General features: G+C 59.5%; 1 protein-coding gene across 1 annotated transcript; it reads right to left on the bottom strand.

Annotated features, from left to right (window-relative positions):
• Window positions 1-1,259: 1,259 nt before the first annotated feature.
• On the bottom strand, window positions 1,260-15,303 carry LOC142923894 (uncharacterized). Its single transcript, XM_076064881.1, has 10 exons — window positions 15,264-15,303; window positions 13,337-13,669; window positions 12,830-13,042; window positions 11,892-12,171; window positions 9,957-10,216; window positions 7,453-7,588; window positions 6,806-6,936; window positions 5,896-6,017; window positions 4,924-5,078; window positions 1,260-2,438 (listed from the first exon to the last, which is right to left on the bottom strand). The coding sequence occupies exons 1-10, from the start codon at window positions 15,301-15,303 to the stop codon at window positions 2,252-2,254; spliced, it is 1,857 nt and encodes a 618-aa protein (XP_075920996.1). The 3' UTR covers window positions 1,260-2,251.
• Window positions 15,304-23,667: the final 8,364 nt, after the last annotated feature.

A 23,667-nucleotide genomic window follows, 5' to 3' on the forward strand; every position in this document is an offset into this window, starting at 1 on the left:
TAAAAACGTACAGCCTGGCTTTGACATATTCGAGTCATGAGCACCGCACAAGGGATGGATTCAAGAATCCATTCTCATATCCGTCAACCCATACGGTTTACCCGTATTCTTGTACAGGGAAATAACATTTTTCAGCTCCATACTGCTTATAGCCATTTGAATACGGGCAAAAATATACAGTATATATCTATTTTTGTTGTCTATTTGTTTGTCTTTCTCCCTTGTGACGGGACTTTGTAGGATGAACGTTGAGATGTCTAAGGTGTGAATTGGCCTGTAACAAAGTAGTCACCGATAAGGGATTGACAGGTGTGCATCCCTGGATTGAGAATTCCTGGCGACATGGCGGCCACCAAGCCCTTGGCATCGCCACGCAGCCTCCTCCCCCGCCTCAACACTCGCCAGGCTCGACCCTGGCTTAGCCCAAGTCACGTGCTGCAAGCAGTGGATTCCGGTTGCAGCGGAGGCGAGGGACATTGACAGTTCAATGAAGCGCAGGTGAACGCAGCGCAGATAGAGAACTGCCCTGAGAACAGACGTCTCCACACACACTCGTGAGTTCGGACGAAATGTTCAACAGCAGCGTGGGTTGGGCACCGAAACCTCCCGCTGAGCCTCCTGCACTCTGCACCGTGCCGGTGGTGTGCCTTCGTGTGGCTCCACGAGCCCCCAGAGAAGCCCGCAGGAGTGAACCGCATGAACCCGCAGGAGTGAACCATATGCACCAGCAGGAGTGAACCACATGAACCAGCAGGAGTGAACCGCATGAACCAGCAGGAGTGAACCACATGAACCAGCAGGAGTGAACCGCATGAACCAGCAGGAGTGAACAGGCAAGAACCAGCAGGAGTGAACCGCTTGAAATCGCAGGAGTGAACCGCATGCACCAACAGGAGTGAACCACATGAACCAGCAGGAGTGAACCGCATGCACCAACAGGAGTGAACCACATGAACCAGCAGGATTAAACCGCTTGAAACCGCAGGAGTGAACCACAAACCAGCAGGAGTGAACCACATGCACCAGCAGGAGTGAACCACATGCACCAGCAGGAGTGAACCACATGCACCAACAGGAGTGAACCACATGAACCCGCAGGAGTGAACCGCTTGAAACCGCAGGAGTGAACCACATGAACCAGCAGGAATCCGCAAGAGTGTACCGCATGAACCCGCAGGATTGAATCACGTGAACCCGCAGTAGTGAACCGCATGAACCCGCAGGAGTGAACCGGCAAGAAACCGCAAGAGGCTGCACCATCGAGGAGCACGATTTATTGAAGTCCGCGTCGTGGGGACGGAACCACGAGGACCGGTCGGTGCGGAGCGGCCACCGCTGGGGGCCCCCTCGCGACGCCACAGCCAGGAAACGAAACGCAACACCAACGGGGCGACGCACGCGACGAGCGTCCCGTCCGAGACGGGGCCAGCGGCCCCCCTGCTCCCGCCTCGCAGGAAGGGGGCCCTGCGGCCACGGCCGCCCGCGTCCACTCCGGCCTCGGGCAAACCGCCCACGCCCGCCGCAGCCCGCTCAGTCCGGCCGCTTCTCTCCCGTCGGCTCCCCGTCCCCCGTCACCGTCCCGACCGCGACGGCCTCCGTCCGCGCCCTCGATCCCCCGGCTACCCTGTTCTCGACTCGCCGCCGCCGCCGCCCCTCCGTCGGAGCGACGTTTGCCCCGCGCCACCGTCGTCGCCGCGACAGCCTACGCAGGCGGCCTCGCTCCACGGCCGCTCGACCGCCGGGCCCCGTTCCACGATTTCACTCGGCTGCACGCCGGGCGCGGCCGCTCCGGCGCCGGCGGCTCTCCACCCCGGCGTCCACCCCGCTCCCCTCCGGGCCTCGCCGGCTCGGGTTTCACCGCCGCTCCGGGGGATGCGGTCGCTTCATCCGCTCTCTCGTTCCTCGCGGGTGCTCACATGCACACACGGTGGCGGGGGCGGGGGGGCACCTCCGCAGCCCCCGAATCCTTTCATCGACGTCGCCCCCCAGCCCCCCCGACCCGGCCCGCCACCTCCACCGCACGTGGAGTTGCGTGCGGGCACTTCCGAGACATTTTGCATATCGGGGTGGAAAAGAAACCCCCAAAGGCTTTCGTCCCGTTACGGTCGCTCGAGCGTCGTCGCCGCTGCCGCCGGCGGAGGAGGAGGTGCAAACGTCGCCGCCGCCGCTTCTCCTCCGTCGCCCCCTCCCCCCCCCTGACGACATCCGCAGAGGGAGACGCGGTGGGTGGGTGGTGGGGGGGGGTCGGGCGTCAGTCGGAGTCGCTGGAGTCGGACGTGGGGTCGCCCCGCGTCACCTTACTGCGGTGCAACATGGCGCGCTCGTACGCCACATGCACCGACTTGCGGATGTTGGATTTGCGTCCCTCCAGCATCTTGGCCTTGTCGATGGCCTGCTCCACGCCCAGGGCCACCAGCTTGGAGCGGGGCAGCCACTGCCTGCGCGCACGCGGTGGGGAGGGGGGGGGGCACACGAGGGCGGCGTCATGGCCGTCAGCGCACGGAGGGGAACGTGAGGAAGGTGGCTCCGTGTCGCGTACCGCCACCGTCACTACCACCATCATCATCACCACCATCATCATCACCACCACCAACATCATCACCACCACCATCATCATTAACGTCATCATCACCACCACCACCACCATCACCACCACCACCACCACCACCATCGTCATTACCACCATCATCACCACCACTGTCACAACCACCACCGTCACCACCACCATCATTGCCACCATCATCATCACCACCACCACCATCGTCATTACCGCCATCATCACCACCACTACCATCATCACTACCAGCATCTCCACCAACATCACAACCACCATCAGCATCACCATCAACATCTCCACCACCAGCAGCAAGGAAAAGGATTCCCCTCTATACCCATACAGACTGTTGGGGCAAGAGCTGTTAGCGAGCAGCACCTACGAAGGCTGGTATGGCACATAAGGGGGTGGGGGCCAGCACCACGCCTGGCTGCCTTTGTCTCTCCAGTGCTGTTGTTCATACACAGGACTGGTCCACATGATCGTCACTGGTGTTGGCCGTGAGCTGGAATCGAACCCGGGTCGCCAGGTTCATAGTGCAGCCGCACGCACACGCCACACACACACGCCACACACCACCCACACACGCCACAAACCACCGCACACACACCACCGCACATACACATGCCACACACACACACGCCACACATCACCGCACACACCACCGCACGTACACGCCACACACAAACGCCACACACCACCGCACACACACACGCCACACACCACCGCACACACACACGCCACACACCACCGCACACACACACGCCACACACCACCGCACACACACACGCCACACACCACCGCACACACACATACTCCACACACACACACCACCGCACACACGCTTCACACAGACGCAAACACAGACACGCACGAGCCGAGACATTTACCAGGTCTATTGTGAACTTGGTAATTTTCAGTTAACACTCTTAACGGAGCCACTGAAGCAATCCATCACACGTCATTTGAAGCCATTTTGTATCTCATTAATCTAAAAAGATTTATAATTAACACGGTTGCTGAAGGACTGGCCCAAAGGGCCAAAACGCCAAGCAGCCAGCAACAAACAGCACTGTTAAAAGCGGAATCCTTGGAGACGTCCAGCAGCGAGCGAGCGAGCGAGCGAGACGGTGCCCGAGGTGGGTCGTGGCGTTTATGTGCACCGTGAGATGGAGTCGCCAAAAATAAATTGATAAATTACGATTTTGACTTCTGTTTATTCGGGACACCGGGGTCCCGCCGTACGGTTCAATTGAGGCAGAATGTTCGCTCTGTAGCAACGTGGTTATTACCGGGAGTTAAAGAACGGCTTCTCCGATACCTCCTGAGCCATGTCGGTAACAGGGCCATTCCACGGTAGGACACAGAGCCTGCTGTGCCACGCAGATTGACGGCTCGACCGTGAATAAGAACAACGTCGTCGTCATCGTGAGGATTGACGCCAGGCGGCGTGGAATTGCCTCAGTCTCACGCCAAGAAACAACCGTGGTGGAAGACTCAACAGGGTTGACGTTCAACTGCCCCCTTGTCGCCCCCCGGCCTGGGGTGGTCTCCCTGTGGCTACTCGTGCGTGCGTACCAGGTGTGTGTACCAGGTGTATGTGCGTACCAGGTGTGTGTGTACCAGGTGTATGTGTGTACCAGGTGTATGTGTGTACCAGGTGCGTGCATGCCAGGTGCGTGCGTACCAGGTGTACGTGTGTACCAGGTGCGTGCGTGCCAGGTGCGTGCGTACCAGGTGTATGTGTGTACCAGGTGTATGTGTGTACCAGGTGTGTGTGTGTACCAAGTGTGTGTGTGTGTACCAGGTGTGTGTGTGTACCAGGTGTGTGTGTACCAGGTGTGTGTGTACCAGGTGCGTGTGTACCAGGTGTATGTGTGTACCAGGTGTATGTGTGTACCAGGTGTATGTGTGTACCAGGTGTGTCTGTGTACCAGGTGTGTGTGTACCAGGTGTGTGTGTGTACCAGGTGTGTGTGTGTACCAGGTGTGTGTGTGTACCAGGTGTGTGTGTGTACCAGGTGTATGTGTGTACCAGGTGTATGTGTGTACCAGGTGCGTGCGTACCAGGTGTGCGTGTACCAGGTGTATGTGTGTACCAGGTGCGTGCGTACCAGGTGTGTGTACCAGGTGTATGTGTGTACCAGGTGCGTGTGTACCAGGTGCGTGCGTACCAGGTGTGTGTGTACCAGGTGTATGTGTGTACCAGGTGTGTGTGCCAGGTGTATGTGTGTACCAGGTGTATGTGTGTACCAGGTGTATGTGCGTACCAGGTGTGTGTGTACCAGGTGTATGTGTGTACCAGGTGCGTGCGTGCCCACGTACCAGGTGCGTGTGTGCGTACCAGAAGCGTGGTGCGTGCGTGCGTACCAGGTGCGCTTGTTGTCAAAGAAGAGGACAAGGAAGAGGGGCTCCGTGGCCTCCATGATGCGCGTCTCGCCCAGCTTGAGCACGTCGAGGGGCGGCACGGGGATGGGCACGCCGTTGTGCAGGAAGCCTTCACGCGGCATCTTGGGGTCGATGATCTACGACGCACACACGGACACACACACGCACGGACACACACACGCACGGACACACACACGCACGCACGGACACACAGACGCACGTACGCCATCACCCCCCACGTGAAGGGAGAGGTCGCTCCATACGAACGGGGGCGGCCTCGTCTCGTTGGCACAGCCAACGGCAACGAATTACGGCCGGGGGCGGAGCGTCGCGACAATATCGTGACGCGTTGCGATGCGGGCTCGAGCGTCGTAAACGCTGGCAAACACCGCAGAATGCAGAGTCCTTCAAAATTCGGACAGAGTAAACACCGCGACAAACGTCCGTCCAAACGCAAACCCATTCACCGAATCAAATAATCTTGACGGCAAACGTCGCGACAGCTGCGGTTTCCGGAACGCAGTCAAATGAAATGCAGATGTCAGCAGGAGAAAGGGAATCTACAAAAATACGATTAACGAGGAACAAAAGGAACAAAACGAGCGAGACGCACGGTCGCGTGTGTAAAAAGACCCCCCCCCCCGCCACGCATGCGAACACGCACGCGCACGCACACGCACGCATACACGCACACACCCGTACACGCACACGCGCGTACACGCACACACGCGTACACGCACACACACGCGTACACGCACACACGCACACACACGCACACACGCACACACGCACACACGCGTACACGCACACACGCGTACACGCACACACGCGTACACGCACACACGCGTACACGCACACACACGCGTACACGCACACATGCACACACGCGTACAGGCAGGCACACACATGCGCGCACGCGATCCCACGCGGTGCCCCCCCCCCCCACCCGCTCACCAGTGCCGGGTACGAGGGATAGCCACGGCACTTGGCCCACACGAGGTCAAGCGCCTCCAGTGGGGTGTCGTCGTCGTCATCATCGTCGTAGTCCCAGCTGGCGCACGGCAGCCCCTTGCCACCTGCGGGGACGGCACGGCAGGAGCGACGCTCGGCACCGCGACACTCAGCGGCGCGTCGTGCGGTGGCGTCGTGTGGCATGGTGAGGTGTCGTGTGGCATGGTGCGGTGTCGTGTGGCATGGTGCGGTGTCGTGTGGCATGGTGCGGTGTCGTGTGGCATGGTGCGGTGTCGTGTGGCATGGTGCGGTGTCGTGTGGCATGGTGCGGTGTCGTGTGGCATTGTGCGGTGTCGTGTGGCATGGTGCGGTGGCGTCGTGCGGTGGCGTGCGACGCGGGAGTCCCCCCCCCTCCAACCCACTGTAAAAAAAGGTAAAGGCGCAGCCCTTTTCTCGCTCGCACCATTCCCGGCGGAAGATTCCTCTTCCACGCTGACCGGACAGACGCTTTGGGAGAGGTGGGTTCATCCAACCTCGCCCTGGAGCCCAGCATTGTTATTATTGTTGTTGTTACAATTATTTGTTGTTGTTACGCTTATTTACCTAGCAAAACCTCGGGAGGCGATGATTGCGCAACGTTTCCTAACCGTGCTACCAGGTGCGCGCGTACCAGAAGTTCAACACACTCAATCTGTGGGTGATTTTTCAAATTCGAGCCACGACACTGACCGGCACACCTTGGCCTCATCGCCTCATCCTCCCTCTCCTCCCCCCACCTCTCCTTCTCCCCCCCTCTACTCCTCCTCCTGCCCTTCTCCTCCCCCTCCTCCTCCTCCTCCCCCTCCTCCTCCCCCTCCTCGTCTTCCCCCTCCTCCTCTCCTCTTCCTGCCCCTACGCGCTGAGCCGCGCATACCAGAGTCGCCGCCGCCGCCGGCGCCCCCGGCTGTCTCGTTGTCGGAGCCCGAGGTCTCGTCGCTGCTGTCCTCGGTGAAGTTCACCCGAGAGAAGCTGGCCTTGCCTCGGCTCTGCTTGTCTGGGGACGCGCTGCAGAAACGGAGAGACAGAGACGCCAGGAAGTGGGCGGGCGTCACGACCCGCCGCTGTTACGTCGCACGGCAAAAGGCGCCAGCGACGCCGGTAACCCAAGAGCTGTGGCGCCACGGGCGGCAAGGCCGGGCCACAGGTCAACAACCGCCGTTGACGCCCCCCGCACGGCGGTACTCCGTTTGATCGACCACCAAACCCGAGAGTTGAACTCGCCACCTTGCGATGGGGCGAGCCGCTCGCTCTCCCGCTGCGCCACCTGGCCGGATGTATAGTCGTCAAACCGTTGCCAGGCGAAGGCCTCCCCCAACGCCACGTTGCTTAGGCGAGTTGACTTTGACCATACTTCGCCACGCCCACGATCGGCGCGGGTCGGTGGAAGTGGCAGGGGGGCCAGGAGCGACCATTGCGGACGTTACCCGCGGCAGGGATTCGAACTCGGGCCAGCTGGCTTCGCGGTGCAACGCGCTAACCGCTCCACCGCCACTCCGCGACGGTCGCGTGCGCCGCACGTGCCTCGTGTTGTCGGTGGCGGCGCTGCTGGAGGAGCTGGTTGTGGACTCCGAGTCGGAGCTGCTCTGCTTGTGCCGGTAGATCAGGAAGCTCTGCGTGTTGGCGTCCTGGGCAATGCACTCGAAGCCCTCGTCTGCGCCTAGACGCATGGACGGCACGGGCGCGGCCTCCCTTACGGACAGCACGGACGTGGACGAGTGCAAAGGAGTACGGCTCTGTCGTGAATGCAGTGTCGCCAGTGGTGATGGAGGTTAAGAGAGCGGTGCATGTGTGTGTGACGGAGGTGGGTGTGTGTGCGTGTGTAACGACGGCGTGTGTGTGTGTGATGGCGGTGTATGACAATGGCGTTTGTGCGCGTGTGTGACGGTGGTGTGTGTGACAACGGCGTGTGTGACAACAGTGTGTGTGTGACAACAGTGTGTGTGTGACAACAGTGTGTGTGTGACAACAGTGTGTGTGTGACAACGGTGTGTGTGACAACGGTGTGTGTGTGACAACGGTGTGTGTGTGACAACAGTGTGTGTGTGACGGTGTGTGTGTGACGACGGTGTGTGTGTGACAACGATGTGTGTGACGACGGTGTGTGTGTGACGACGGTGTGTGTGTGACGACGGCGTGCGTGACGACGGTGTGTGTGTGACAACGGTGTGTGTGTGACGGTGTGTGTGTGACAACAGTGTGTGTGTGACAACAGTGTGTGTGTGACGGTGTGTGTGTGACGGTGTGTGTGTGACGGTGTGTGTGACGACGGTGTGTGTGTGACGGTGTGTGTGTGACGGTGTGTGTGTGTGACAACGGCGTGTGTGTGACGACGGCGTGTGTGACGACGGCGTGTGTGACGACGGCGTGTGTGACGACGGCGTGTGTGACGACGGCGTGTGTGACGACAGCGTGTGTGACGACGGCGTGTGTGACGACGGCGTGTGTGTGACGGTGTGTGTGTGACGGTGTGTGTGTGACGGTGTGTGTGTGACGGTGTGTGTGTGTGACGGTGTGTGTGTGACGGTGCGTGTGTGACGACAGCGTGTGTGACGACGGCGTGTGTGACGACGGCGTGTGTGTGACGGTGTGTGTGTGACGGTGTGTGTGTGACGGTGTGTGTGTGACGGTGTGTGTGTGTGACGGTGTGTGTGTGACGGTGCGTGTGTGACGACAGCGTGTGTGTGTGTGATGGCGGTGTATGACAATGGCGTTTGTGCGCGTGTGTGACGGTGGTGTGTGTGACAACGGCGTGTGTGACAACAGTGTGTGTGTGACAACAGTGTGTGTGTGACAACAGTGTGTGTGTGACAACAGTGTGTGTGTGACAACGGTGTGTGTGACAACGGTGTGTGTGTGACAACGGTGTGTGTGTGACAACAGTGTGTGTGTGACGGTGTGTGTGTGACGACGGTGTGTGTGTGACAACGGTGTGTGTGACGACGGTGTGTGTGTGACGACGGTGTGTGTGTGACGACGGCGTGCGTGACGACGGTGTGTGTGTGACAACGGTGTGTGTGTGACAACGGTGTGTGTGTGACAACAGTGTGTGTGTGACAACAGTGTGTGTGTGACGGTGTGTGTGTGACGGTGTGTGTGTGACGGTGTGTGTGACGACGGTGTGTGTGTGACGGTGTGTGTGTGACGGTGTGTGTGTGTGACAACGGCGTGTGTGTGACGACAGCGTGTGTGACGACGGCGTGTGTGACGACGGCGTGTGTGACGACAGCGTGTGTGTGTGTGATGGCGGTGTATGACAATGGCGTTTGTGCGCGTGTGTGACGGTGGTGTGTGTGACAACGGCGTGTGTGACAACAGTGTGTGTGTGACAACAGTGTGTGTGTGACAACAGTGTGTGTGTGACAACAGTGTGTGTGTGACAACGGTGTGTGTGACAACGGTGTGTGTGTGACAACGGTGTGTGTGTGACAACAGTGTGTGTGTGACGGTGTGTGTGTGACGACGGTGTGTGTGTGACAACGGTGTGTGTGACGACGGTGTGTGTGTGACGACGGTGTGTGTGTGACGACGGCGTGCGTGACGACGGTGTGTGTGTGACAACGGTGTGTGTGTGACGGTGTGTGTGTGACAACAGTGTGTGTGTGACAACAGTGTGTGTGTGACGGTGTGTGTGTGACGGTGTGTGTGTGACGGTGTGTGTGACGACGGTGTGTGTGTGACGGTGTGTGTGTGACGGTGTGTGTGTGTGACAACGGCGTGTGTGTGACGACAGCGTGTGTGACGACGGCGTGTGTGACGACGGCGTGTGTGACGACGGCGTGTGTGACGACGGCGTGTGTGACGACGGCGTGTGCGACGACAGCGTGTGTGACGACGGCGTGTGTGACGACGGCGTGTGTGTGACGGTGTGTGTGTGACGGTGTGTGTGTGACGGTGTGTGTGTGACGGTGTGTGTGTGTGACGGTGTGTGTGTGTGACGGTGTGTGTGTGACGGTGCGTGTGTGACGACAGCGTGTGTGACGACGGCGTGTGTGTGTGTGTGTGATTGTGGCTGGCGAGGGCGGTACCGGCGTGCGAGAGGCGGCACGATGACCCGTCGCTGTCGCTCTCCGAGCTGGAGCTGCTGCGAGGGCGCTTCCGAGGGCCCGGCGGCGCGGAGCCCGGCGGCGCGGAGACCGCGGCCGCGGCGCCCGCGGGAACGCACCCCGGCCCTCCCGGGCCGCCCACGGACGAGGTGGACGACGAGGACGAGGCCTGGCCCGGTCCGGGACCCGCCGGCGGCCCCGCCGCTCCGCTGGACTCACGGTGCTTGGGGGGACGTCCAGGCCTGCGCCACGGGGTCAAGCGGGAATCAACACGGCGTCGTCGACGACTCACCAGTGAAAATTCGTACAGCCGGGGCATTGCGTGCGTGTGTGCTTTACGCAAATGATAGTACGGCTAAATCCACTCGTTTAAATCAGTCGGGCGGCATTATCTTTTCATCGGCTGCGTAACGCTGTGTGGAAGCTACCTGGTCTGTCGCTCTGCACGAAGCTTCGGGTCTTCTCGGCCACAGTCATTCCCTCCCTTCTCTACACTTGCGAAACGTGGACCCCTTTAATGGAACATCTGCGCCGGTTATAAACCTTCACGCTGGCTTGCCTACGATCCATCCTGGATTTAACCAGACCGGATTTTGTGAGGTCACAAATCCTTGAAAGATATGGACACATTCCCATCAGTGCGCTCCTCCGGCAGGCAAGGCTGCGTTGGCTGGGTCATGTAGCCCGCATGCCAAGCAATAGCATGCCCAAGCAGCTTGTGTTTGTCCGCATGGAGGGGGGCTAAACGGCCACGATATGGGCTGGAGAAGAGATGGTCTGATGCAGTACGGGAGGATGTGGAGCTGAGTAGACTTGCTGATGACTGGTACCAGCGGTGGCAGGATCAGCCTCCCTGGAGGAGGCTCGTGAAGGACGCTACTGAGCAATTGGAGGCAGTCGCCCTCCAGCAACAACGGAGGGCGGAGGAGCGACGCTCACAACAACAAGCGGAGCACCAGGCGGCTAACATGCAGCAAGTTGGCACAGTAGGGAGTACAGCTGGTGTGCATCTACTGGTCATCTCAGTCAGCCTACCCATGGCACATGCTGGGTCAGTCCTGTGACTTCCTTCTGCCAGCAGCGAGCCTTCGACACTTCACGTGATAGCCTCAAAGTGCACCTAGCCTGGTACAGGTGCCGTGGTGACGTCACCGTCACTTAGTGGCGAATGGCGGTTGTATTGGTGTGCGTGTACATGTGTGTGTCCGGCGGTAGTATAGCGGTTAGCGCGCTGCGCTACGATACTGCCGACCCGGGTTCGATTCCCGCTCACGGCCAACACCAGTGACGATTATCTGAAACGGTCCTGGGCCTCCCCTAGGTCGACTCAGCCTCAAATGAGTACCTGGTGTGATGTGTAAACATCGCCACTGGGGAGACAAAGGCGGCCGGGCGTGGTGTTGGCCACCCACCCCCTCGTGTGCCGTGCCGGCACTTTCCCCTACAGTCTGTTAAGGCTATACGGGGGATCTTTGTGTGTGCGTGTATGTGTGTGCGCGCTTGCGCTCAAAGACCCACCCCCCCCCCCCCATAGCCTACACAGACTCGTGGGGCTTGTGCTGTTCACATGCAGACGTATAAAGGCCAATACGTGGGGTGTTGTGGCCAGATCCCAGGCTTGGCCGCCTTCGGGCAAATTCAAAATGTGGTGGGTTTACTCTCCAACACACCGGTGTGCTGAACTAGTAACGAATTGGCGCGTTTTGTGTACGTGACAAACCTTACTCATTGGCCGTGTCAGGTGGTGGCGGGTTTAACGACACATTTATATTTAGGCGATCTAACCCAAGAAAACACTGCATGATGGATAATACTGGTCGCGAAAGCCCTGCTGCTCTGTGTTAAACAGACTCACGAGTCCCTAATGGACCGAGGAAGGGAGATTCTTTTCGTCTCTGTCGCTCGCGACCAGCTGACCGGCGCTGCTGCTGCTGCTGGTGCTGCTGCTGCTGCTGCAGGGGGAAGGGCTTGCTCTTCTTGCTGAAGAGCACGAAGGTTCGGCGTCCCACGTCGGACGCGCGGCCTCCACTTCCTCCTCCTCCGCCGCCGGCGCCGCCGCCGCCGCCGCCGCAGCCGCCGCCTCCCGGCGACGCCGAGCCCCCCCCGAGGGACGCCGGCCCCAGCGGGGAGCCCCCCCCATCGTCGTCCCCTAGCAGCAGCCCCCGCGAGGCTCCGCCCACGCGCTCGCCCCCGTCGCCTGCGGGGGTGCGGGAGGTGGGGGGGAACGCAACGACGACGGCCGCCACCGCCGTTCACCGTTAAGTTACGACGACGACGACGTCACTGCGCCGCTTGTGCCAGGCTAGGTGCGCTTCCAGGGGACCCGGAGGCACACACGGGGGCACGTAGAGACACGCGCAGGCCGCGTGCTCGCACACGTACAGGGGCGTAACCATTCCTGAGTGCGCAAAGACACAGGCACATACAGATGCACAAACGCTGAACACACACACACATGTACCGGTGCACACAGGTGAACAAACATACAAAAAGACAAAGATCCCCCGTGTAGCCTTAACAGCACTGCGCACAGCCGCCTTTCTCCAGTGGCGATGTGTACACACCGCACCAGGTACTCATTTGAGGCTGAGTCGACCTAGGGGAGGCCCAGGACCAGGACCAGTTCAGATAATCATCACTGGTGTTGTCCGTGAGCAGGAATCAAACCCTGGTCGCGAAGTTAATAGTACACGTGTATACGCAAACGCATATACACATGTACACATTTTCGGGGACCATTCACCAACCAGTCGCACACACGCAAAACCAACACGTTAAAACACGCTAGAAGGAACACGAGCGCGCGCGGGCGCGTCCTCCCGGGAGTGACGGGGCTTGGTGCGGGAGCCACTCACCCACGGAGGCTGCAGCTGCCGCCGCCGCGGACCCGGCATCGCCGTCGGCGAGCCGCCTCTTGCCACCGTGGCGTCCGGCGCGACCCCGACCCCTCCCGCGACCCCCGCCCCCGGCGCGACCCCGTTCCCCTCCGTGACCCCGCTCCCCGCCGTGACCCCGCGGTCCCTGGCCCCGTGGCCCCGGCGCTGCTGCTCGACCCTTGCCCCCGCTGCCTGCACAAGACCAGCGCGAGTCAAGCGGCGTGGGGAGCGGCCTCCTCGCTCACAGCGGACTCACAGCAGATTCACGCACGGCAGACTCACGCACGGCAGACTCATGGCAGACTCACAGCAGACTCACGCACGGCAGACTCACGCACGGCAGACTCACGGCAGACTCATGGCAGACTCACAGCAGACTCACGCACGGCAGACTCACGCACGGCAGACTCACGCACAGAGACACACGTGGGGCTGTCCACGCTGACAACACGGACGGTGCTCCGCACGCTGTGCCCACGCACCCACCTCTCTCCAGCCCCTCCGCACCGACGCCGCCGCCGCCCTCGTCTTCGGAGGACGAAGACGACGGCGAAGAGGTGGACGACGAGGAGGAGGACGAGGAGGAGGAAGAGGAGGAGGCCGAGCGGGCCGAGCCCCGGCGAGTCCCCCCCGAGAGGGTCGTGGGAGGAGGGGCACCCCCCCCGCACCGGGGAACCCGCGGCCCCTCCGCCCGTCCCGGGCGCCGCTTCAGCGCGGCGCCACCGGCAGCGCCGTGTCGCTCGCTCTGCGCCGGGCCCCCCCGGTGGAGGGAGCGGTCACCGCGGCCGGTCTTGCTTCCCCGCCTCGACGCCACGAGGTCTGTGCCGGGGTGGGGGGTGGAGGGTGGGGATGGGGGGGAGAAACGCTGGTGAGATGAACCACAACGTCACCTCGCCGATGAACCACAACGTAACCTTGGCGATGAACCACGTCACCTTGCCGATGAACCACAACGTAACCTTGGCGATGAACCACGTCACCTTGGCGATGAACCACAACGTCACCTCGCTAATGAACCACGTCACCTTGCCGATGAACCACAACGTCACCTAGCTAATGAATCACGTCACCTTGGCGATGAACCACAACGTCACCTCGCTAATGAATCACGTCACCTTGCCGATGAACCACGTCACCTTGGCGATGAACCACAACGTCACCTCGCTTATGAATCCCAACGTCACATTGCTGATGACATCACCTTGGCGATGAACCACGTCACCTTGCCGATGATCCACAACGTCACCTCGCTAATGAACCACGTCACCTTGGCAATGAACCACGTACGTCACCTCGCTGATGAACCACAGCATCACATTGCTGATGAACGACAATGTAACCTTGCCGATGAACCACAACGTCACCACGCTAATGATCTCGTCGAGGAGCGTACAAAATCATCACACAAACCCCAGTGGTCATCCTCGCAGCAGCAGCAGCTTTTGGCCAGCCTGAAATCGCGCGGCGCTTTCAGATGCGTTTCTGTGGCCGTCTGGAACACATTCGATGTTAGGAAGCCACTGGGAGCTATGATGCGCTTTAAGATCATCATCTAGAATGATAAACTAAGATCTTTAAAACTGCTGGTTGTTGTTGTTGTGTTGAGTTTGTTGTCCTTCCCCCCCAGCTCCTCCGATTAGCACGGTTGGCTACGTACAGCGCGAAAGAAGTTCAACGTACACATGTACATGAGAGCAGTGACGCTCGCTTCACCGGCTCCGAGAAACTCGCAGTTTCCCCGTCCCATTGAGCTGTGTACGATGCGTGTGTGCGTGCAATGTGTGGGGAGCGGTAGCGTAGCGGTTAGCGTGCTGCGCTACGAACCTGGCTACTGGAGTTCGATTCCAGCTCAAGGCCACCAACACTGGAGTACCTGGTGCGGTGTGTAGTAGACATCGCCACTGGGGAGACAAATGCGTCCGGGCGTGGTGCTGGCCGCCGTTCCCCTCGTGTGGCGTGCCGGCCTTCATAGGTGCTACTCGCTAACAGCACTTGCCCCGACAGTATGCTAAGGCTGTACCGGAAATCTTTGTCTTCGTGTGTGTGTGTAAGTACAATTTCTGAGTAGGTGCGTGTGTTTCTGTGCATGTGTGTTTCTGTGCAAGTCTGTGCGTGCGTGTCTGCGTGTGTGCGTCTGTGCGTGTGTGTTTATGCATGTGCGTCTGTCTGTGCGTGTGTGTCTGTGCGTGTGTCTGTCTGTGCGTGTGTGTCTGTCTGTGCGTGTGCGTCTGTGCGCGTGCCTGTGCGTGTGCGTCTGTGTGTCAGTGCGCGTGTGTCTGTGCGTGTGTCTGTGTGTGTGTCAGTGCGCGTGTGTCTGTGCGTGTGTCTGTGTGTGTGCGTCTGTGCACGTACGTCTGTGCGTGTGTGTCTGTGCGTGTGTCTGTGCGTGTGTGTCTGTGCCCGCGTGCCCCACCGTGGGCGAGCGGAGCGGCTGGCGCCGTGGGGAGGTGCATGCCGCTCTCGTAGTTGAAGCCGATCCGCTCCGCTGCCGCTCGCGCTTGCCGCAGGATCACGGCGCCCTGGTCCCTGAGCCGCACGGCCGCGCGGTAAAAAATCGTGTCCTGGGCACACAAAAGACAAAGATCCCCCGTGTAGCCTTAACAGACTGTTGGGGCAAGTGCTATTAGCGAGCAGCACCTGTGAAGACCGGCACGGCACACGATGGGGTGGGTGGCCAGCACCACGCCCGGCCGCCTTTGTCTCCCCAGTGGCGATGTTGACACCACACCAGGTACTCATTTGAGGCTGAGTCATCCTATCGGGTCCCGGGTTGGTAGTGTGGTGCGCCGACCGCTACGTCAACACTCCCCACACACACACCCACACACACCCACACACACACCCACCCACACACACACACCCACACACACACCCACACCCCGCACCCACACACCCACACACCCACACACCCCGCACCCACACCCACACAACAACAACAACCGGCATTCACCACTAAGTGGCGGTGACGTCACCACGACGCTTGTGCCAGGCTATGTGCACGTTGAGGCCACGTGAAGTGTCGAACGCTCGCTGGCAGGTCACGGGGCAGACCCAGGTGCCACGGGTCGACTGACTGAGATGACTACTGTGCCAACTTGCTGTGCTTTAGCCACCCGGCGCTCCGCTTGTTGTTGTGAGCGTCGCTCCTCCACCCTCCGTTGTTGTTGGAGCACGACTGCCTCCAACTGCCCAGTAGCGTCCTTCACGAGCCTCCTCCAAAGTGGCCGATCTTGACACCGCTGGTACCAATCAGGGGCGGAGCCAATTGTAGACAATTGTCACCCCCGAAAAAAAATAATCGAAAATCTGAAACATTCTGCGTGTAAGTGTACGACACTCGGTCTGGCGGACTCCATGCAACTGCATTGTCAGAGTGTGTCGCCAACCGATGGCGCGGGGTATAGCCGATTTCTTAGCGCGTCGTCCTCGGCCTGCTCCCAAAGCGCAAGACGAGCCTGCCCTTCAGCGGAGGCGCGATCGTTCGCCTTCGCCGCCGCCGGATGAAGAACGGATTTCGCCACGGTCCGATGAGCAAGAGCGGCAGCTACGGCCTGTTCGCGCTCCGGATCGAGACCCCGCCACGAGGCCACTGATGGCGGCGATGGCGGAGTCGGATGCCCAAGTATTGCGCTACGCGTATCTGCAAGCGGGACGGTTCGTACCGCCTCCGGCTCCACAACCTGGCCTGACCGGGACGTTGAAATACCCGTCCAAGTTCGTTGGCGGCGCTGCCCGCCGCCCGACGGCGTCTTTCGTTTGTTCAGTTCGACTGGCTCGAGTACTCGTTCATCAGCGAGTCTGTTTACTGCTTCTATTGCTTCCCGCCGTCGTCAAGCGCAGATGACGCTGCGTCGGCATTCATCTACTCCCCCGGCTTCTCAACCTGGAATAAGATCGGTGGCAAGAATTGCGGCCTACTCAAGCATCAGGGTGGGCACAAGTCGGCACACAACATCGCCGTGAAGAAGGCCAGGGACCTTCTCAACGCCCGGCAGCACGTCGTCACGGGCGACGCTGGGCTGGCCCGACAGAATGCCAAAACCATTGACGGCAACCGCAAGCGCCTGGACGCCTCCGTCGACGTCATGCGCGTCTGCGTGAACCGGGGCATTGCGATGCGGGGACACGACGAGTCGCCTGGCTCTCTTAACCGGGGCAATTTTATGGAGATTCTCAACATGTTACGCAAGCGCGACGCACTGCTGCTTGTGGCCATCACCTGGGAGAACGCGCCGCAGAATGCGACCGTGACCAGCCCCGACGTTCAGAAGGACCTGATCCATGCTCACGCTCAACTGGTGCGCCGGCGCCTCGACGCCGAGATTGGCGACGCGTACCATTGCATCGTGGCGGACGAGTCGCGTGACGTCAGCAAGAAGGAGCAGCTGGTCGTCGTCAACCGCTTTGTCGAGCTCAGTACGGGCATCCTGCGCGAGCGACTCGTCGACATTCAGCACGTGTCGGACGCGTGTGCGCCCACCCTCTGCGGCGCCATTGTCTACCCGCTCTCGAGTCGCAGGCGCCCTATTGAGACCTGCCGTGGCCAAGGATACGATGGCGCGTCGAGCACGAGCGGCGAGATCGCTGGCTTGCAGACCTTGATCGAGGCCATGAACGGCGTGGCCTACTGCACGCATTGCTGGGCGCATAAGCTGCAGCTCGCTCTCGTCGCTGCCTGCACAAAATGGCGTCGCCGACATTGCCGCGTTCTTTGACCTCGTCCAGGACATAACCCACGCTGCCAGTGGCTCGTGCAAGCGCAGCGACCAACCGCTCGCCGAGCACAAGAAGCTCGTGGACGACCTGGTCGACGAGCTGGCGGTCTCCACTGGCCGCGGTCAGAATCAGGAGACGGCGTTGTCGGCGGCGGGCAACACAAGGTGGTCGTCGTCTTTCTGGCGCTCGCTGCACCGCCTGATTGAGATGTTCAACGCGACTGCCGTCGTCATCCAGAACGTGGAAGAGGACGGCGCCAAGGCAGAGCAACGGGCCGAAGCTCATCGCCTTCTTCAACGACATGTTCTCGTTCAAGTTCGCGTTCTGCCTGCACCTGACGGAGCGCTTGCTTAAGATCACGAACGATTTGCACGTGGCGCTGCAGAAAGAGGACCAGGACGTTGTCAATGCGATGCGGCTTGTCGATTGCACCACTGAGTCGCTGAAGGAGCTGCGCGAGAACGGCTACGACGATCTGCTCAACGGGGTACCCGTCGTCGACATGAACGCGAACTACACCCGCCCTGGACGTCCTCGGCGCTGCACCTACGTCATCACCGACGACCACGTGTTTCACATAGACCTCTTTAACGCCTTGATCGACAAGATGCTGGTCGAGCTCGATCTGCGTTTCAGCGCGGAGTCGATGAAGATGTTGCGGCTGGCGGTCCATTTATCGCCCCGCAATCGATAAGAGTCGTTCAACGTCAGCAAGATCCTGGAGCTGGCCTGTGATTTTTACAAGCGCGATTTTCCCAATATCGACATGCTTCTCCTCGGGCAGCAGCTGCGACACTTCGAACAGGAAATCCGGCGAGATGAAGAGCTGAAGAATGTGAACACGCTGCCAATGCTGTCCATCAACCTGGCGACAAGCGGCCGCGGAGATTCCGGCTTTCACCTGGTCTACCGCCTGGTGCGCCTCGTGTTGACCCCACCGGTGGCCACCGCCACAGCCGAGCGCATCTTTAGCGCGATGAAGCACATCAAGACCCGAATGCATACCACAATGGGCGCCGAGTACTTACTGACGCGATGCTCCTGTTCGTCGAAAACGACGTCGCAAAAGGCGTCACCAACGACGAAATCATGGAGCAGTTCCAGTCGATGCGCCCGCGCCGCAATCGTATCGTCTGAACTCTAGTTCAACAGCCTGACTCTCTAATCATTCTTGAAATTAAAATTTGTTGAATGTCACCCCGGGCTGAAAATCCTGGCTCCGCCCCTGGTACCAATCATTGGCAAGTCCACTCAGCTCCACATCCTCCTGTACCACATCACTCCATGTCTTCTCTAGCCGGTGCCGCGCCCGTTTAGCCCACTCTATCAGGCCGAACAAAAGCTGTTTAGGCATGCGGTGGCTGGGCATGCGGGCTACATGACCCAGCCAACGCAGCCTTGTCCGCCAGAGAAGCTCACCGATGGGACTTTTGTGAACTCCTCACACCCACACACACCGCGCATCCACCCCCCGCACCCACACACACCCCGGCACTCAGTATTAACCCCGGCACTCTCTGTGGCAGTGACACCTCTCTGTGACCTCTCTGTGGCAGTGACACCTCTCTGTGACCTCTCTGTGACAGTGACACCTCTCTGTGGCAGTGACACCTCTCTGTGACAGTGACACCTCTCTGTGACAGTGACGCCTCTCTGTGACAGTGACACCTCTCTGTGACAGTGACACCTCTCTGCGGCAGTGACGCCTCTCTGTGACAGTGACGCCTCTCTGTGACAGTGACACCTCTCTGTGACAGTGACACCTCTCTGTGACCTCTCTGTGACAGTGACGCCTCTCTGTGACAGTGACACCTCTCTGTGACAGTGACACCTCTCTGTGACAGTGACGCCTCTCTGTGACAGTGACGCCTCTCTGTGGCAGTGACACCACTCTGTGACAGTGACGCCTCTCTGTGACAGTGACACCTCTCTGTGGCAGTGACGTCTCTCTCTGTGACAGTGACACCTCTCTGTGACAGTGACACCTCTCTGTGACAGTGACACCTCTCTGTGACAGTGACACCTCTCTGTGGCAGTGACACCTCTCTGTGGCAGTGACACCTCTCTGTGACAGTGACACCTCTCTGTGACTTCTCTGTGACAGTGACACCTCTCTGTGACAGTGACACCTCTCTGTGACAGTGACACCTCTCTGTGACAGTGACGCCTCTCTGTGGCAGTGACACCTCTCTGTGACCTCTCTGTGACACCTCTCTGTGGCAGTGACACCTCTCTGTGACAGTGACGCCTCTCTGTGACAGTGACACCTCTCTGTGACAGTGACACCTCTCTGTGACAGTGACACCTCTCTGTGACAGTGACACCTCTCTGTGGCAGTGACACCTCTCTGTGGCAGTGACACCTCTCTGTGACTTCTCTGTGACAGTGACACCTCTCTGTGACAGTGACGCCTCTCTGTGACAGTGACACCTCTCTGTGACCTCTCTGTGGCAGTGACACCTCTCTGTGGCAGTGACACCTCTCTGTGACCTCTCTGTGACAGTGACACCTCTCTGTGACAGTGACACCTCTCTGTGACAGTGACGCCTCTCTGTGACAGTGACACCTCTCTGTGACAGTGACACCTCTCTGTGACAGTGACACCTCTCTGTGACAGTGACACCTCTCTGTGACCTCTCTGTGACAGTGACACCTCTCTGTGGCAGTGACACCTCTCTGTGACCTCTCTGTGACAGTGACACCTCTCTGTGGCAGTGACACCTCTCTGTGACCTCTCTGTGACAGTGACACCTCTCTGTGGCAGTGACACCTCTCTGTGACCTCTCTGTGGCAGTGACACCTCTCTGTGACAGTGACACCTCTCTGTGACAGTGACACCTCTCTGTGGCAGTGACACCTCTCTGTGACAGTGACGCCTCTCTGTGACCTCTCTGTGACAGTGACACCTCTCTGTGACCTCTCTGTGACAGTGACACCTCTCTGTGGCAGTGACACCTCTCTGTGGCAGTGACACCTCTCTGTGACAGTGACACCTCTCTGTGGCAGTGACACCTCTCTGTGACAGTGACGCCTCTCTGTGACCTCTCTGTGACAGTGACACCTCTCTGTGACAGTGACGCCTCTGTGACAGTGACACCTCTCTGTGGCAGTGACACCTCTCTGTGGCAGTGACACCTCTCTGTGGCAGTGACACCTCTCTGTGGCAGTGACACCTCTCTGTGACCTCTCTGTGACAGTGACACCTCTCTGTGACAGTGACACCTCTCTGAGCTCTCTGCGGCAGTGACCCCTCTCCGGGTCGCCGCCGGCTCTAGGGGGCCGCACGCACCTTGGCGTTGTACTGCATGCAGTTGTTGACGATGAGTTGGAAGTCGCTGGCGAAGGTGTCCATGCTGCGGTACTCGTGCGAGTCCACGCGCTGCCGCATCGTGGAGAAGTCCATGGGGGTTTTGATGTGGTCCAGGTAGTCCGACACCTACGCAGGGCATAGACAAAGATCCCCACCCCCCCCGTGTAGCTTATTACAGACTGTAGGGGGCAAGTGCTGCTCGTGAGAATCCGTGAAGGCTGGCACAGCACACAAGGGGGGGGTAGCAAACACCACCCCCGGCCGCCTTTGTCTCACCAATGCTGATTCTCGTCACGCCACGCCGGGTACACCTAGGGACCTAGGGGAGGCCCAGGACTGTTTAAGATAACTGCCATGAGCGGTCGTCGGATTCGCAGCGCAGTGCGCCGATCACTACACTACCTGTTCTATCCACTGCTGGATGAAGGCCTCAAACGAGTCGTTGCCATCATGCGGGGAACAGTGCTGCTGACCGTACATCTCACTCCGGTACACGAACTGACATCGTCGCTCCATCTCCAAGGTGGTTGCTGTTCTAGGATGAGTTCTCCCCTGTCGGCCATCGTCCCGGATGGTACGTAAGTTGAACTTCATTCGCACCGTACGTAGCCAACCGCGCTAATCGGAGGTGTGGGGGAAGGACAACAGACTATGGGTCTCTGTATGAGTCTACGGGTCTCTGTGCGAGTCTATGGGTCTCTGTATGAGTCTACGGGTCTCTGTGCGAGTCTATGGGTCTGTGTGAGTCTACGGGTCTCTGTATGAGTCTACGGGTCTCTGTGCGAGTCTATGGGTCTCTGTATGAGTCTACGGGTCTCTGTGCGAGTCTATGGGTCTCTGTATGAGTCTACGGGTCTCTGTATGAGTCTACGGGTCTCTGTGTGAGTCTACGGGTCTCTGTGTGTGTCTATGGGTCTCTGTATGAGTCTACGGGTCTCTGTGCGAGTCTATGGGTCTCTGGATGAGTCTACGGGTCTCTGTATGAGTCTACGGGTCTCTGTGTGAGTCTACGGGTCTCTGTGTGTGTCTATGTATGTACAGTATGTTGAACTTCTTCATAGGTGCGGGGCTAAATTGAGGGGGGGGGGGGGGAAGGACAACAAACAAGCAGTTCTAAATAACTTAGTTCGTCAATCTAGATGGTGATTTAAAAGCGCATCACAGCTCCCAGTGGCTTCCGAATATCGGAAGACCGGCGTTCCAGACGGCCTCTGCGCAGCATGCCGCACAGCGCATCAGAAAGCGCCGCGCAACGCCGTGCTCCTGCCCAAGTCGCAGTCGCTTCTCGTCGAGGCCATGCGACGACGGCGGCCCCCACCACTCCCCGCTCACCTCCTCGAGGCACACGGGCTCCGAGAAGATGCTGCCCGTGTCTCGCTCCTGCAGCAGCTCCAGGGTCCGGCGTAGGAAGATGACGAACGGGATTAGCCGCGCCTCCATCACGGCCTCCTGCGCTCGGATCTGCACCGCGCGAAACACGCGGACGGGCGTCACCGCATACGACCACGCGTCACCACACGGGGACACACACACGGCCACTCGTCACCGCACAGACACACACACGACCACTGTCACCACACAGACACACACACGGCCACTCGTCACCGCACAGACACACACACGGCCACTGTCACCACACAGACACACACACGGCCACTGTCACCACACAGACACACACACGACCACTGTCACCACACAGACACACACACGACCACTGTCACCACACAGACACACACACGGCCACTCGTCACCGCACAGACACACACACGACCACTGTCACCACACAGACACACACACGGCCACTGTCACCACACAGACACACACACGACCACTGTCACCACACAGACACACACACGGCCACTGTCACGACACAGACACACACACGACCACTGTCACCACACAGACACACACACGACCACTGTCACCACACAGACACACACACGGCCACTGTCACCACACAGACACACACACGGCCACTGTCACCACACAGACACACACACGACCACTGTCACCACACACACACACGGCCACTGTCACCACACAGACACACACACGGCCACTGTCACCACACAGACACACACACGGCCACTCGTCACCGCACAGACACACACACGACCACTGTCACCACACAGACACACACACGGCCACTGTCACCACACAGACACACACACGACCACTGTCACCACACAGACACACACACGGCCACTGTCACGACACAGACACACACACGACCACTGTCACCACACAGACACACACACGACCACTGTCACCACACAGACACACACACGGCCACTGTCACCACACAGACACACACACGGCCACTGTCACCACACAGACACACACACGGCCACTCGTCACCGCACAGACACACACACGACCACTGTCACCACACAGACACACACACGGCCACTGTCACCACACAGACACACACACGACCACTGTCACCACACAGACACACACACGGCCACTGTCACGACACAGACACACACACGACCACTGTCACCACACAGACACACACACGACCACTGTCACCACACAGACACACACACGGCCACTGTCACCACACAGACACACACACGGCCACTGTCACCACACAGACACACACACGACCACTGTCACCACACACACACACGGCCACTGTCACCACACAGACACACACACGGCCACTGTCACCACACAGACACACACACGGCCACTCGTCACCGCACAGACACACACACGACCACTGTCACCACACAGACACACACACGGCCACTGTCACCACACAGACACACACACGGCCACTGTCACC

The sequence above is a fragment of the Petromyzon marinus genome, unplaced genomic scaffold, assembly GCF_048934315.1.
Source record: "Petromyzon marinus isolate PM22_M1 ecotype Great Lakes invasive population unplaced genomic scaffold, UKy_Petmar_22M1.pri1.0 PM_Scaffold_86, whole genome shotgun sequence".
Lineage (NCBI taxonomy): Eukaryota > Metazoa > Chordata > Hyperoartia > Petromyzontiformes > Petromyzontidae > Petromyzon > Petromyzon marinus.

What these genes read in the sequence shown, in the direction of transcription:
- LOC142923894 (XM_076064881.1), bottom strand. Translation starts at nt 15,303, where the DNA reads ATGCACCTCCCCACGGCGCCAGCCGCTCCGCTCGCCCACG. An exon ending in ATCCCTCGTACCCGGCACTG is followed by an intron (nt 5,079 to 5,895) that starts GTGAGCGGGTGG and finishes TGTGCGTCGTAG; the next exon opens with ATCATCGACCCCAAGATGCC. An exon ending in TTTGACAACAAGCGCACCTG is followed by an intron (nt 2,439 to 4,923) that starts GTACGCACGCAC and finishes GCGTGCGCGCAG; the next exon opens with GCAGTGGCTGCCCCGCTCCA.